The sequence below is a fragment of the Colobus angolensis genome, unplaced genomic scaffold, assembly GCF_000951035.1.
Source record: "Colobus angolensis palliatus isolate OR3802 unplaced genomic scaffold, Cang.pa_1.0 Scaffold161, whole genome shotgun sequence".
Lineage (NCBI taxonomy): Eukaryota > Metazoa > Chordata > Mammalia > Primates > Cercopithecidae > Colobus > Colobus angolensis.
The window spans coordinates 3,434,794-3,451,976 of record NW_012114722.1 but is presented as its reverse complement, the minus strand read 5'-3'; the positions used below and the strand labels follow the sequence as shown (position 1 = coordinate 3,451,976).

The 17,183-nt window shown below is 34.1% G+C and overlaps 1 protein-coding gene across 4 annotated transcripts in view; it reads left to right on the top strand.

Annotated features, from left to right (window-relative positions):
• Nucleotides 1-17,183, top strand: part of DIAPH2 (diaphanous-related formin 2) — a 940,316-nt gene that overhangs the window by 455,994 nt on the left and 467,139 nt on the right. For all 4 annotated transcript variants that reach the window (XM_011937272.1, XM_011937270.1, XM_011937273.1 and 1 more), the window contains one exon: nucleotides 3,388-3,517. In XM_011937272.1, the coding sequence (XP_011792662.1) occupies nucleotides 3,388-3,517 (130 nt within the window). The remainder of the gene's footprint in view (nucleotides 1-3,387; nucleotides 3,518-17,183) is intronic.

The window sequence follows — 17,183 nt, the reverse complement described above, 5'->3', positions numbered from 1 at the left end:
TCGATCTCCCGACCTCGTGATCCGCCCATCTCGGCCTCCCAAAGTGCTGGGATTACAGGCTTGAGCCACCGCGCCCAGCCAACATAAAACTTTTTTTAGCTTTTTCAAATATTTCCCATTTCTAGAACTGCTGTTTGTGTTTTTATTGTTTGAAGATATATAAAAGAAAATTGTAGAGTGGCCACTTTGTTCATCTTTTTTGCATCTTATAAAAATAAGTCATATATGTGTCTTTCCCTGCCTGTCATGGCTGGAGAGAGGAAAATCACATACAAGGATGCAAAAAGGCACTTTGCTTCTGGCTAGAGGAAACCTTGAAATGCATACAGTATAACCACCACTAAGACTTAGGCAATCTAGGCAACTATTAATTGGATATTTCATGTTAATGTAAAATTTTAACATGATTTCATATTAAATAGCTATCAAATGGAAATCAATTCTATTTCTTAGTAAACTAACTCAAACACTTTGGAAATGACTTGTACATACTCAGATTGTTCTACCCCCAGAGATGTATATATCCAACTAGTACACTTAGAAGAGCAAATTATTGGATAAATGTCTTTAACCGGTAGAATTGATGTTCTTAGTTGCCTTCTGTGCTGACATTGAACAACGCAATAGGGCCTGAGAGAGATACAATGGCTAATGTGTGAATGGCACAGACCTGGTAAGAGAGACTGAAGGCATGGTAATATAAAGTAAATAAGCTTCAATAAGTAAAGAATATTTTCCGGCCGGGCGCGGTGGCTCAAGCCTGTAATCCCAGCACTTTGGGAGGCTGAGGCGGGTGGATCACGAGGTCAGGAGATCGAGACCATCCTGGCTAACACGGTGAAACCCCATCTCTACTAAAAAAATACAAAAGAAAAACTAGCCGGGCAAGGTGGCGGGCACTTGTAGTCCCAGCTACTCGGGAGGCTGAGGCAGGAGAATGGCATGAACCCGGGAGGCGGAGCTTGCAGTGAGCTGAGATCCGGCCACTGCACTCCAGCCTGGGCAACAGAGCCAGACTCCATCAAAAAAAAAAAAAAAAAATTTCCATTATATTTAAATATTATATATATATTTTAAATAATTGGTCTAATGTCTCTCACACATAGAGAAAGGTTTAAAAGACTACCCATTTGTTGTGATTTCCTGCCCGTTTGAACCATTAAAATGGTCTCTCAGTGTGAGGTTTTTTCTAAAAAAAAAACAACAAATATTGCAATACTTTAAGCAGCTTGTCTCCCAGACCAACTAAGATATTTCTCAACTTGACAAGACAGACATTTAGCCATGTTTGCCCATGCTTTGAAGGGAATATTCTGATTCTAAAAAAAAAATACATGCAGAGTCTTTCTAAAAGTCTTTATCATTTCATCAAAGATACTAATACATTTAACTGATGTTATGCTTTATTTATCTTTTTAAAATGTAACCATTAACTCTCCTAAATTTTGTAACAAATTAGATTGTTAGTGGACCAGGTACTGAATAAATATTTATTAATAAATACAATTTTTGAAAATTAAGCTCTTATAAGTATGCATGCCAAAAACTAAAATGTTTTTTAATACAAAACAATCTAACACATGTGACAAAGAAAAAAACGTCACCCGTAAAATTGACATATGAGCACAGTACTATTTTTCTGTTTTTTTATTTCCTTTTGCAGTGTTAGCCATGTGCATTTTATTGTAAACTATAATGTACTTGTACAATTTGATGTCCTAAAAAAGTAGGTGGGTTTTTGTTGTTTTGAATTGTGTTCTTTAAAAAAAAAAAAACTGTTTTTGTCTCCAAAGAGTCCATAAAATACACAGGAATTTCCTTTCCTTTGGGAAGATGTACCTGCAATTTTTTCTAAGCACTTAATGTTTTCAGAATTTTAGGATTTAGTAGTTAGTGAACTTCTAAGGAAAAAGAAAATGTTAATTTCCTTTTTATTTGGAATGCCTGGCATACTCTTAAAAACGATGCACTTTGTAAACATATCACACAGTAGTCCCAGGTAAAGACCTCTCTTTAGGAATGTGAGCTTCCCATCGATTCCTTTACAGCTGCTATCCTTACTTAAGAAAAATTGCCCTTGAGGTTTGTGTTGCTTTTTGTTCTTACAGCTTATCCTTGAGTTGTGTCATTTCTACCTTAAACTACTTATAAGTGTTTAGTGGATCAGCATGATAATGTAAAATTTTAAATATTTTTCCTATGTGGGATAAAGTAATCCCAGAAATTTTGAAAGAAATCATTGTGACCTCTTGAACTATCAACATTATGCCTCCTGTGGCTGCTTGGTTGTTTGGAACCTTGAGACTAATATTTCTTCTAAGTTGTTTACATCATTGAGATGTAAATGGTTGCTAAAAACCTGTAGAACAAAACAGATCCAGTGTGGGCCTGATTTATTAAATGCTACGTTTTTCTTTCTTAGTCACTAAAACAATAAGGATTAATTTACTCTGTAATTACCTAAATATCCTGTACAGCCTTTTCATAAACCTGTTTGTGAAAAATACTCATTTATTCTAAACAGAGTAATCCTTAAAGCTAAAAACTCCAAATCAGTATGAACATCAGTGGACAAAGCCATCATCTAAGGATTATAGAATTAAAACATCCAAAAGAATGAGAAAACTTGATAGTTTATGCCGTATTTATGCCTTGTTTCTAAGTAAATCCTTGATTTTATTTGCAGCTTAGTCTAGTATGAGAATTATATTAAAGCACTAGATTTTCTTTTTTTGTGTGTCCTATGCTTTAAAGATTTTTACCATTCTAACTGTGGCATCTCTTTTGTTGTGTGTCTGAAAAGGAAATACAATATGTAAGCAAATAAAATTTTTCATATTATCAGGATTGTATGGTGAGATTTTTTTTTAATAACTCAGGATAAGCACAACCTTGAGAATTCTTTTCTGATGGTCTATGCAAGTAGAGGAGGATAAAATGTGCTTGCTCCTTTACATTAATTTACATCAACAATGGCTAGAAATAAATATAATCTCACAAATGAATATAACTTTTAAGAACATATTTTTATAATAAAGCAAAGAACAGAATGATGATAAAATAAGCACACGGTAATTTGGGCTATTATCAATACTTAAATGAATGTTCTTCTCTCCTGAAAAGAATAGTTCATTTTGCCACAATAATTTAGACATTTTTGAAAATACAGATTAAGGTTTAATTTGGCACTTTTACTGGTCATCTTACTTGCTTTTAAAATATGGAGCTCCTTTTAAAATCTAGAGCACCACTACTAGACCACATTAAGAACCTACCCCAAAGTTTTAAAAAAATTTTAAATGAGTTATAATAAATTCATTTCACTTGTTTAAAAAAGTATATATTTACTAAGAAATTACCAAAAAATGTGTTGTTGTTTTCTTCCAGATCAGAGACACTAAATCAGTGGATCAAAAAACAACCCTTATGCATTTTATTGCCGACATTTGTGAGGAAAATCACCGAGATATCCTAAAATTTCCTGAAGAACTGGAACATGTAGAAAGTGCAAGCAAAGGTAATTGATTTATAACTGCTTTGAGATTATTTCTTGCCTATGTGGTTTAAATGGAAAGATTAAAGAATCTGTAAACATTATTCATAAAAGTATTTTTTGCAATAGTTTCCATTAGGTTATATTTCACAGCATACTACATTTTAATAACCTGTTTTGTCTTACATCTTTTTTTTTTTTTACCACTGCTACGTTATTAAAGCTTTCATTTCTCTGATCAGATAATATGTTTGTACTTTCCTTTGATAAACATTTAAGTGGATATTGTTGGCAAAGGAACCATACTATAGGGCTCTTGGTTATATGACAATGATTGTGAGAGTTTTGGGTTGAGTGTGGTTAAAAATATGGTAAATGAGAAAAATGTGTGTATATATACATACACACAAATGTGTTACAAAATAAGGATGCATGTGAGAACTGCTGCAGGAAAAGATAATGTCCTGTAGTTGAGATGAGGAGGAAAGGACTTTTGAATGGGTAGATAAGAGAAGGCTTCATGGAAGAGGTCAAAGGTGAAATATGAGGTTAGGGTTTTACAGACATGGAAAAGAGGTTTGCTTTCCAGAGAGAAAACGACATAAGCAAGGCAAAGTGGCAGAATATTTTAGGACAGGTGAAGGGAATGGTTGACTCTAAAGCTGGAGCAGTAAGGTAGGTATCTCTGAGACTTCAGTGTCAGGCTAAGGAGTCTAGTCTTGATGTGGTAAGCAGTACAGCATCATTGAAGGGCTAGAATGGACGAGCCATGGCTCCTGTGAGGAACCGGATGTGGGAAATAAAAATGTCTCTGAGATTTTAATTCAGGGTAAATGGCTTTGTCAGTAAGTATTATCTACTTTTGCAAGAGGTTGAAAAGTGAAAGAAAAGAAGATCAAGGAAACATTTGCTGAAGGTGAGATTATGTGCATGAAGAAGTGCATTTTCCCTCTTAGATAAGAGAAGTACACCATAAATCTTATACTTGAAATTGCACTGAAGTAATTTCATTCTGTAACTCTGAGGACTTTTGGTAAGGACTTCATATGTGTTACTCAAGTTTATTAAAACCATATAAACCTGTAGGTTTCCTTTTAAGTTAAAAATAGTGAATCTATAAAACCCAGAATATTCTTTGAATAACACTGGGCATTGGTCATCTCAGCCGGTTGGGTATTGTCAATCAAATCCTCAACATATTTCTTTAATTTTACTGAGTTTGTATCAGTTTGTGGTCCAAGGAGCAAAATAATACAAGAAGACAAACTGTGATTATATTGTAATATTTATTTTCTTTCATTGTTTTCAAAAAATTGTATAGTATGATGGAAAATTACACAAATTACAACTGTAATGGCAACTTTCTGGTAATAGCTCTTCTAAAGAATTTATCTTTGGATTTAAAAATACAGCTTCCTGACTAGAAGCATATTTACTAACAGGTAGCTAATGTGGAATAATAACATTTTAAACATTTGTATTGTAATTTGAAATATATATATAGCACAAAAAAGACCAGTTCTTAAATTAGCTCATTTTGTTTCTATTAATACTTTTTGATTGCCTTCTACCAGAATATTTTTTTCTAAATTTTCTTTGTTCAATATGTATAATGAATTTTTACATTTTGGAAAGAAGTAGATATCAATAATATATCTATATATACCCACACAGTGCTACACATGAAAATAAATATATTTATATATAATGTATTTACTATACATAAATAAATATATACCACACACTCAACAGGTATTTATATATACCTCAATCAGCAGTTATATATATGTTATATATAACCATAGGTATTTACATGTGATCCAGCAGTTCTACTACTAGGCATTTATCCAAAGAAAAAGAAATCAGTATATCAAAGGGATACCTGTACCCCATGTTTATTGCAACACTGTTCACAATAGGTAAGATATGAAATCAGCCTAGATGTCTATCAGTGGATTAATGGATAAAGAAAATATGGTATATATACACAATGGAATGCTATTCATCTGTAAAAAAGAAATAAATTCTCTCATTTGAAGTAACATGGATGGAACTGGAGGTAATTAAGTGAAATAAGCCAGGCACAGATAGACAGATACTGCATGTTCTTACTCATATTGCAGGAGCTAAGAAGGTTGGTCTCATAGAGATAGAGAGTAGATTGGTGGTTACCACAGGCTGGGAAAGGTGAAGGGTAGGGGGATGAAGAGTGGTTGGTTAATGTGTACGAACATACAGTTAGGTGGAAGGAATAAGTTCTGGCCTGGTGCAATGGCTCCCACCTGTAATTTCAGCTACTTGGGAGGCTGAGGTGGGAAGAACACTTGAGGCCAGGAGTTTGAGACCAGCCTGGGCAGCATAGTGAGACCACCCCCATCAAAAAATTTGAAAAATTAGCTAGTTTCATGCTACTTGTGGAGGCTGAGGCAAGAGCATTCCTTGAGCCCAGGAGGCTACAGTAAGCTGTGATCACACCACTGCACTCTAGCCTGGGCGACAGAGCAAGACCCTGTCTCTTAAAAAAAATTAAAGAAAGAGTATGCTCTAATATTTGATAGCAGAATAGATTGAATGTAGGTAGGAATGATAGATTGTATATTTCAACATAGCTAGAAGAGAAGATTTGAAATATTCCCAACACAAAGAAATGATAAATGTTCAAAGTGGTGGATATCCTAAACACCCCAAGTTAGTCATTACACTTTCTATGCATGTAGCAATATATCACATGTACTCCATAAGTATAAGTATGTACAAATATTATGTATCAATAAAAAACTTTTAAAAAGTATTGCTATTTAACTATATATGTGTGTATAGTGTATATATACATATATGTTTTATATAGTTATGTAGCGAGACATTCAGTAATACTGTACACTTTAGCCACTACTGCTACTGACAAAAGTAGATTGTAGAGCCCAGCCTTTTGAGTTAGACACTATAAATTTCTTTCTTTCTTTCTTTCTTTCTTTCTTTCTTTCTTTCTTTCTTTTTTTTTTCTTTTGGAGACAAAGTCTTGCTCTTTCACCCAGGCTGGAGTACAGTGGCACGATCTCAGCTCACTGCAACCTCCTCCTCCTCCTGGGCTCAAGCAATTCTCCTGCCTCAGCCTCCCAAGTAGCTGGGATTACAGGCACATGCCACCATGCTCAGCTAATTTTTGAACTTTTTTTGTAGAAACGGGGTTTCACTATGTTGGCCAGGCTGTTCTTCAACTCTTCAACTCCTGACCTTGTGATCCACCCACCTCGGCCTCCCAAAGTGGTGGGATTACAGGCGTGAGCCACCACGCCAGGCCTGACACTATAACTTTCTAATCCTAGCTCTACTACCTATTAGTTCTGTAACTTGAGCAAATAATTTTAACTTCTAAGATTTTGTTTACTCATCTGTAAAATGAGAATAATTACAGTGAGATTGAATTAGTTAACACAGGCATTGCATCCAGTAAAATGGTATAGTTTACAGTATATGCTTGGCACTTAGTAAGTATGCAGCTGTTCCTGGACCATTATCTTTAGTAGTAATAGTAGTAGTAGTAGTAGTAGTAGTGGTGGTATTGATATACCACTAAGGATATTATAGTTGTTTCTTTTTTCTTATTAGAAGGGAACAATCATAAAGATATCTTATAGTTCCTCCAGTCTCAGTAAGTATGTATTGTATTCAGTTCTATTTGTTTGTTTCCTATTCCTGGGCTTTTGGTAAATCCTTTCATATATTTTTTCTTTATTTTAGTTTTCATTTTTATTTTTTGTAATATCACCAACTTCCTTTTTCCAATCCATTTTAAGAGCAAAATCTCTCTGCTCTATTTTGATTATTCCTGATTTTGTGCATTCTTCCTGCCAGTGTATTCAAAAGACTGTTGCCAAAAATCCTCTTCCTATCTCACTGTTTGGGCAATAGCAATCCCTATTCTCAAATTATTTTGACTAGTTATTTTTCTTTCCCTATGAAATTCAGACTGAGAATTCTCAGCTCAAAAAGATCTTAAGCACATTCTGCCTGCTTGCATTCCTCTTTCATTTCCTCCTAGTTCTCATTTCAGTATACCCAGACATACAGTCTCTTGAGCCATTTTTATTCCTTTATAATAATCCTGTCTCTGTGTACGATTTCATACTGCATCCCCTGCCTGGAAATTTCACCTGCCCTGTACTCTAAGACAACTGACTGTCATTTGTCAAATCTCTGTTCAGAATCTATTTCCTTTTTTTTTTTACTAAAGTCTTAGGAGAAAATGCTTTTTGTATTTCGTCTGCAGGAAGAAACAAAGCATTGTAAAAGGTCAAGCCAATTACCTCTTATTCATATTTAAATACTTTTCCTTGGTATTTGAGTCTAACTTGTCTTGTTTACTTAATGTACATTTCAGGACTGTGTATAACATGGCAAAAAACAAAAATAAGTCAACACTATATAATTCATTTTATTTGATGATGGACTGTCTCCTTGTAAAGTGATCCCCTTCTCTTCAAAAACAAAAACAAAAGAGCCTTTTTTAAAAAAAAATTGGAGTGATACAGATAACAAAAAACTAGTCGGGCGCGATGGCTCAAGCCTGTAATCCCAGTACTTTGGGAGGCCGAGACGGGTGGATCACAAGGTCAGGAGATCGAGACCATCCTGGCTAACACGGTGAAACCCTGTCTCTACTAAAAAAATACAAAAAACTAGCCGGGCGAGGTGGCGGGCGCCTGTAGTCCCAGCTACTCGGGAGGCTGAGGCGGGAGAATGGCATAAACCCAAGAGGCGGAACTTGCAATGAGCTGAGATCGGGCCACTACACTCCAGCCTGGGCGACAGAGCGAGACTCCATCTCAAAAAAAAAAAAAAAACTAATTCAGTTAATGAATTATATAGCTAATATTAAAAGAACAACTTGATTACTACCAATATCTTTTTCCATATTTTTGTGTTATTAGAACACACATACCTACTTTGATAGAGTTAGATCTTTTCTGTGTGGTATAGCAAATACCAAATTTATTTTACTTCAGTACTACAATTACAGGCATCAACATTATTGGCAAAAGGGAAAAAAATCACATTGATGTGAAAGACAAACAAAAAGAAAGAAGTATGTGGGTTCCATGGAAAAAAGCATATCATAATTACGTTTATTCCTTGTAAAGCTAAGCTGCTAAAATTGTGTGCTTCTTGGAAGGTGCAAAACTATGGTATAAACTTGGCATATTTTTCTAGACCTCTGTAGCTCAAAGATATTGGGGAAAGAACACATCATTTTTACATTAAAACAGATATATATTATGGAGTAGAATTCAAAATCCACATTAATTTTTAAAATAAAGCAGATGACTTCAAAGAAATTTCCCACTTGTAGCAGATCCCTACGGGAGTATTTTCAGTCTTCTCTTCCATTAGGGGTACTTTGGTGGAAAAAGTTTATGAAGCATTGCCTGAAGAATTAGAGAGCAGTTTTGTTTTGGGTTAAGTTTACTTATTTATTTATTTAGTTTGTTATTAGTTAGTTAGTGACTGTTGCAGGGAAAAGGGAGGAAAGTAGGCAAGGTGAGGGAAGAGAATATATCACTTCCTTTTAAACATTCTCATAGGCCTTATGAAGTTCAGAAGCAAATTGTATAATGTAACTTCATTACCAGTAAAGTTAATAAAATAACATTGCTCTTGTCATTTTATTCTTGATTAAATTATAAATCTGCGGGTCAATTCATTCAAGATTGGCATACCAATTAGTCTTTAGAGAAAGAAAATGGTTGGTACAAAGACTCTGATGCCTTTAAAACATTGAATATATATATACATATATTTTTTTTTGGTGAACGACAATTATTTTTTCCCCAATGATTAATTTTAAACTTTATAGATATGTATCTATATATACATATGTAAACTTATGTCTAATAGATATATATTGTATAAAACATTGTTGGTTTACTAGACATATTTGATAAGTCTTTTTTCCCCCTGTGGCTATCACTTTAATTTTCAGCTTTGAGGATTTTTTTACTGTTTGATTTAAAACTACTCCTGTTTTATAGGTCGACTCCAGGTATTAAACCAAACAGTAAAGTTCAATTAAAACTATTCCATTCAAAAGGAGGAAATTATATTAATGTATTTGAAGGTATTATTTATCCTGAGGTTTGCATAAATCCAAAATGGGTTTCACTTCAGTTAAATTGGTGCCAACCTACAAGATAAAAGCTAGTTAAGTTTCCTCTGAACAGTGTTAACTTTTTTATGAGTTAAATAAATTATTATAATTTTAACAATCAACTATACCTTTTGATATCTGCCATGTTTCCATGTCTCGTTAGTTATCGATTAGCTGTTTATCCACTCTGACTTCTTCACGGGATTAATAACAATGAAAGTTCTACTTAAAGGCAGTGTTACAGGGGAAAGGCTATGGATTTATTCCATAGTAGTATTTCTTTTTTATATAAAAGAAAAAAGTAAAATAATAGCAAACTTAAAAAGTTTGGGGGGAAGAAACATAAAAGACAAAACATTTTCAGAATCTCCACAGCTGGTTGAAGCTTTAGAGATTATCTGGTGCCTGCTAAAAGGGACCCAAGGTGACATTTCATCCAAAGCTATCTTGCAGTTGAAGAAACTGAGATGCAGAATGATGAAGGACTTTCCACGATCACATAGCTGGGCGGTAGAGTCCATGTACATTTGGAGACCTTGTCTAGAGTTATTACATATATTTCATCCACTTTTTTACTTCCTTTGTGGTCAAAAATATGCAACAAAGACTCATGCTCACATACTGGAAAACATATAGAAAGTCAATGCTGACCACATAAAAAACTTACTGGAAGTATAAATGCTACTTTCTCTGAAGTTGTCCATAATCTCTCTAGCTCCATTTTGACAGAATTAACCACTCCTTTCTCTGTGTCACAGCAGCCCTTTAGCCTTATTGGTAATAGAGCACATACCACATTTGCACTTTTTATGTAATTATTTGCTTCTGTCTGTACCTCCTATTGAGTTTCTTAGTGACAAGGACTGTATTCTATTTGTCCTTACAGTCTCGGTGCTATCATAACACCTCAGTCAGAGGGGCTGAATCTATGGCCATACCAACCTGAATGCACCTGATATTGGAAGCTAAACAGGGTCCTGCCTGGTCAGTTCTTGGAAGGGAGATAGAAGTTGCTCAATAAGTACTTATTAAATTGAGTTAATTGCATATCATTTTAGTACAGCAGGCATATTTCAAAATAAGACATTGTGGAAAGTTGACAAATAGAGAGTAACAGTCTGAAAATTACTGTTCACTGTAAATTCGAGAGGAGAAACAAGGTAAATTAGAATAAGGAGGACACCAGTATTTAACAATATTTCCTAGTCCACACTTTACTTCCTCAAGGGAAATGGTGAAATTGGAAACAACTGATTTAATAATAGAAAGGACCTAAACTTATGGACGCCACCAAACCACAAAGGTTTATGGTGAACAGTAAGGACCAAGTCATAGGACCTAATGGGAGTGACTGCCTCAATGTAAAATGTAACTAACTGCTGAAACAACTATGCTTTAATACCTGAAAAAGTGTTTTCATATTGTCTACTATTAGTTTCACTGAAAAATCTTTGAGATTTTTAAATAATCTATTAAACAAAAACTGTGGAGTAAAATCCTGTTTTTAGAGCATTTAACTTTTACTTATAGGGACTTATAGGACCTAAGATGCAAGAAAGTATTCAACTAAGGTTTCCTAACAGATTTAAACTTTGAGTTATAATCTAACTTTTTAGAAGCACAAAATGATAATATACCAGTGTGACAAAATGTCAGTAGAATTGACTTACTTAAATCTTAGCAGCCTGAGTAAAACTGAGTATACATATTACTACATTGTTTTAATAAAAATGTTAACTTGTTTGTTCAGCTTTCTTTGGATTTTTTTCATATATAGGATTTCAAGTAACTTAAACAATTTTTGCTGACCGAATTGTACTCTATCAATAGCAACACCATAAATATGTTATAAAATTCAAGGGAACATTATTAAATGTCAGGGAATCAAATACGTATATATCTACATAAATTTTCCAGTTTGTAAGACTTCTTTCTTCCTCACTCTCACCAAGTCACTCCTAATTTTTCTAAACAAATGAGTGTCTTTAAAATAAGAGAAAAAAATAAGAGGTCCAAAACAGTCACAGAAATATTTTTTATTATTATTTTTATTTTTGGTAAGAACACTTAACATGAGATCTACCCTCTTAAATTTTTAAGTGTATATTACATTATTATTGACTATAGTTACAATGTTGTACAGCAGATCTCTAGAGCTTATTCATCAGTTAAGGAAGATGAATAAGCTCAGGCAAATGTATTTTTAATGTGAAATGTCGAAAGGACTTACGAAAGAAAGTCAGGTTTTCTTCTTGCTGTTCAGTAATCTAGTCATTACCAAACAATGTTTTCAATGCATAACATATAAACATTTCATAATTCATTTTCATTTCTAGAGAAAACTAGTGGGTGAAAACATTAATATCTTCAGGTAGCAGTGAAAGGAGGCAGAGATCATGGCCGTTTGGATTTGAGTGAATTCTTTCAACACAAATCAATGATTTTATAGACATATATAGGTATTTGCTTTTGCATCTCAAAATCTATTTTTGATAGGGAACTGTATACATAGCTCATCTGTCTTACCCCCCTTGTCTCAGAGCCCAGGCTTCTGTGCCTTTTCCAATCTGAAAAGCCTCCTCCTTGTCTCTGTCCTTTTGAGCCTCATGTATGTTTTTAAAGGCTCACTTTAAATTCCACCACTCTATAAAAAGCTTCCCCAACTATCCTACCTTTCACTGGTTTCCCAGTTTCCTCCATAATACTTTGAACCTTTTAGCTGATCCTGTACTCTCTTGTACTACAGTATAAAGGTTTCTGTATTTATGGCTGCATACTGGAATGATGCTTTCTCAATTATGTATGATATCATTAGTCTGCTTTTTCAGGACAAAAATCTGCATCACAGTGTTACAGACAGCTCAGTGAGTGCTTATTAAACATCAACCTAATCTTTGTTGCTTTCTTTATTCAACCCTACAGTGAAATTTTCAGGGTGCTTGGAGTAACTAAAATATATTTGCAGATATTTCACTTCAACTTCTTACCCATTAAACAAGTAGAAAACCAGGTCTTCAAAAACATATTCTTTAGAAGTGATTGTTTAGGACAAAAGTAATCTATGATGTTAGAAATCATTATAATAGTTACTCTTAGGGTAGGTTCATGATTGGAATGGAGTATGTAAAGGCTTCTGGGGTGTTGATCATGTTCTGTTTCTTAATCTTGACGCTAGTTACATGGGTGTGTTTAGTTTCTGCAGATTCATTCAACTGGCCACTTATATGCACTTTTCTTAATATATGTTTCACTTCAACAAAGCAGTTTTTAGAAGCCAGTCTTTCAAATTTTTAATGTGTGTAATGTGAATAGTGAGGATGGTACTACATTTTAATTCAGAAGGTCCCCTTGCTTTTACCCATGCTTAGTTACAGTGATCACATGCATTGATTGTGTAAGTGTAAATAGGCAGCTGCTGTCAGAGTTGATCTGATGTTATTCTAAATAATTATTGTTAGGAAGTTGTATGTCTCCTAAAGATTTTATCCAAACACCTTTTCTTAGTCTAAGAGTGGATGGGTGTACTTCATTTTTAAAAAGAAGAAAGAGAGCCACCAACCACAGTATGTACCACATGAAGATCATGGTAATCTATATAATACTTGTCAATATTATGCTGTCTTATATGTCATTGAATCCTTGGCACATACTGAGCTAAAATATTCACCAATAACCTGTCACTGCTGTCATCTTTATTATTTTATCTTTGTTTCAATGTCAGTAAAAAGAATATATGGGAATATTAGTCAGCTTTAGCTCATTGTGGATTCAAGCTTGTTAGTTAAAAAAGTGAATCTTCATATTTCAAATGTTCTAATTTGATTGACTCCTGAAGTAAAACACAGGGACATACTTGATACAAGAGGTTAAAGCACTGATATTGAGTATCATTGTCAACGGGGGAGATGTGAGAGTAAGGGAAGAGGGAAGAAAGACAAATGAAGAAAGAACTAGCTTTCTGCTGCTGCAGCAGAATCATAAGAAAATCTGGATCATGCCCTGAATGGAGACTCCATTGTACCACTATAGAAATAGGTGGAATCCAGGAGTCAACTTGGTTACCATTATTGTAGTTTTCATCGCCACCAAGCCCTCTGATATATTCATCAATAGGGATAAGTCTCCTTAAGAGATGTAGGGCTTAGGGATTGGGGAGGTTACCAAACAGTGTCAGAGCTACCTGAGCAACACACCCATTTTCCACTTTTTACACATTTTGAATGTAACTTGAACACAACCAAGTCATGGGCAGTACCGTTGCTGTTGTGATTTCTTGAAATTAACTGGCATCTTTTGCTGAAATTTGTATTCTGCAAGGTGATGAGACAAATTTAGCAAATATAACATTTCCTTGTGCCAAAGTTATATGACTCAAACTCCTTAACAGTATTTTCATGTAAAACGATCAGAAGGGAGGTGGCAGTCTTAGCCAGTTTTGCATTGCCATAATAAAATACTACAGATTAGGTAATTTCTAAGGAAAAGAAATACATGTCTTAGAGTTCTGGAAGGTGAGAAGTCCAATATCAAGGTGCTAGTACCTAGCAAGTGCCTTCTTGCTGTGTCATCCCATGGTGGAAGGGTGGAGGGGTGAAGGGTCAATGAACCTGCATGAGAGAGAAGCAAGAGAGAGTACAACTCGCTTTTATAACAAATCTAATCCTGTGGTAACAAATCCACTCCTGTGATAAACATATTAATCCATTTATGAGGGCAGAACGCTCATGACATAATCACCTCTTAAAGGCCCTGTTTCTCAATACCTCCACGCTAGGGATTCGTTTTCCAACACATGAACTTTGGGAGACACATTCAAACAACAGCAGTGGCATTTTAATTTTAAGATTCATTGAAGTAGTGAGGAGAAAACCCTAACTTCTACTGGAAACTGGTAGCTCTGTGGCAAAGGATTCTGGTATAGTTGTATCTGAAAGACGTATTCACTAGAAATAATATGTCCAGGGATGAGAATCAGGACACACACATTTGAGTTCCAACTTTGTCACCAGTGACTTTTTTGGACATAGTTTGGCCATATAACCTCTCAGTGCCTATTTCCTCATTTGTACAAAAATTTTCTTAATTTGAAAAATAGCAATGGTAATATCTAGGCTACTTATCCCTCAAGGTGGTTATGCAAGTAAAATTAGATATTCAATATGAAAATGCCTTATGAAAAAGATGTTGCATATAAATATTCAAGCTAGTATGAGGATATTAATTCCAGTTGATTTTGATTAGATTTTGTTTATTCAGTCCAGTTTAAAAAATGAAGGTCAGAATTCACAAGTTAAAATATAAAGCTTTCTGAAATAATGTATGATTTTATTAATTTTAGTTTCTCTACATATTCTTTCACTCTTTTCCATTTTGGACACTTTAAAAAATAAGACTCTAAAAACATAATCATGAAGGCTTATGTTATTTTGAATGACATCTCTAAGCTTTCATGGAAAAGTCATTGTCCCCCATTTAAGGGTTGATCATAAAATTTCCAGTATCCTATTTTGTTAGGATATCTTTTTCATTAGCATGTATAAACATGGAAGAAAAGATAAAGCATATAGTATTTATTTGATTAGTCTAAGTAATTGATAGTAAAAGTTTAGGGGAAAATAAAAAAGGTATGAATATAAAAGATTATTATAATAACTAATAAAAATGATATTAAAACAAGTAGAAAGCCAGGTCTTCAAAAACATTGTCTTTTATGTGCATTTTAAAGGAGTAGATTCTGCTTGAATTTGTAGCAGAAAACCTGAAGGTAATGTTTATGCTAGGTACTGTTTCTTAATTATGCATTTGCTGATACCTAATAGTGATTATAGTAACCACTACCATTTATAAAGGGCTAAGTGCCAGGCATTATATTAAGCATGGTTTTATAGAAAAGGAGATTGAGGCTCAGAAAAGTGAAGTAAAGTGCACAAGATCACACAATTAATAAGAGCAAATATTTTTTCTACTTCCATATCTCTTGTTCTTTCCACTATAACATGGACAATAATATCAAAAACATAAAAGGATATAAAATATGAAAATTTTAGTTATAAATTTAATATAAACTGATAAAGCAGTATAAACCTTGGTAATGTTTATATTTTAATGGGAAGGTTAATTATTATAATTAGAAATATCTAATCACATCATATAAACACTGCTTTGTTCTAAAACTTCAGTAAACTCTTAAATATATAAAAGTGCTATCTTTAGAATTTAGAGTTTTACTCAATTCATTTTTCCTTCTACATGTCCACACAGAATAGTAACATACACTATGATGAGGACAAAGAATAATCATCTCTGTTGTACACCCTTTTTGTGGGGCGTGGTCATCAACTTAACCACATCTTTATTTAAGTCTATTCACATGAGGAACTACAGCTGCTAAATTGTTCATTTGTATCCCTTGGTTTAAGTGTGTCCGTTTTCTTCAGTTATCTGTTCTCTGGAAGTAAGTGTATGCTTTAAATTAATCTGTGCACGTATTCATGTATCTTTTACCATTAGAAACCACACTGAATAGATGTTCTTCGGAGGAAAATGAATTGTTGATATCTCAGCTTACTCAGAAATTCAGTAGAAATTATTCTTAACTTTTAAATGGGAAAATGGCACATGGATAGAACATTTTCGTAGGAAAAACATTCCAAAAGTATTTAGCCTCACCAGTAATGGAAGAAGTGCACATAAAACAATAAAATATAAGTTTCAGCTAACAACTTGGTGAAGGTTAAAAAAATCAAACTATATTGTATCCTCAGCAGTAGTACAGGTGGTATAGGTGAGATACTTATGTATTATTTGCTTCTCTATATAAATTCTTGATTATCACAAAATCCCATACATAGCTATTTGGAGATTAACATATGAAATAGTCCGGGTGTGGTGGCTCACGCCTGTAATCCCAGCACTTTGGAAGGCCGAGGCGGGTGGATCACGAGGTCAGGAGTTCAAGACCAGTCTGACCAACATGGTGAAACCCTGTCTCTACGAAAAATACAAAAATTAGTCGGGTGTGGTGGCACCCACCTGTAATCCCAGCTACTCAGGAGGCTGAGGCAGGAGAATCACTTGAACCCAGGAGGCAGAGGTTGCAGTGAGCTGAGATCGCACCTCTGTACTCCAGTCTGGGCAACAGAGCAAGACTCCGTCTTAAAAAAGAAAAAAAAAAATGTGGACTATTATACAGTGTTCTGGGATTTAGAGGACCTAGAAGTATACAAAGATTTATCACCTTGAAATTTGTATGTTTTTGAATGTATATTATTATTTTTATTATTTACCTTGTGAATCTTTGCTACAATAACTTGTAGTCAGAAGTCTGAGAATATTGACATCCTTATGAAAAATGCATTGAAGGAAACAGACACCATTTTTGCAGCTTTGAGAGTACTATGTGCGTCTCACCGTACGTTTTAGTAATAAAAGTCTCTTAAACACACTCAAAATACCTACTTGTAACTAGCAGCTTTTTTTTAAAGAAGGAAGACTGATGTATATGACTGTATTTTGATTATATTTGCATGCACTGAAATATAATTA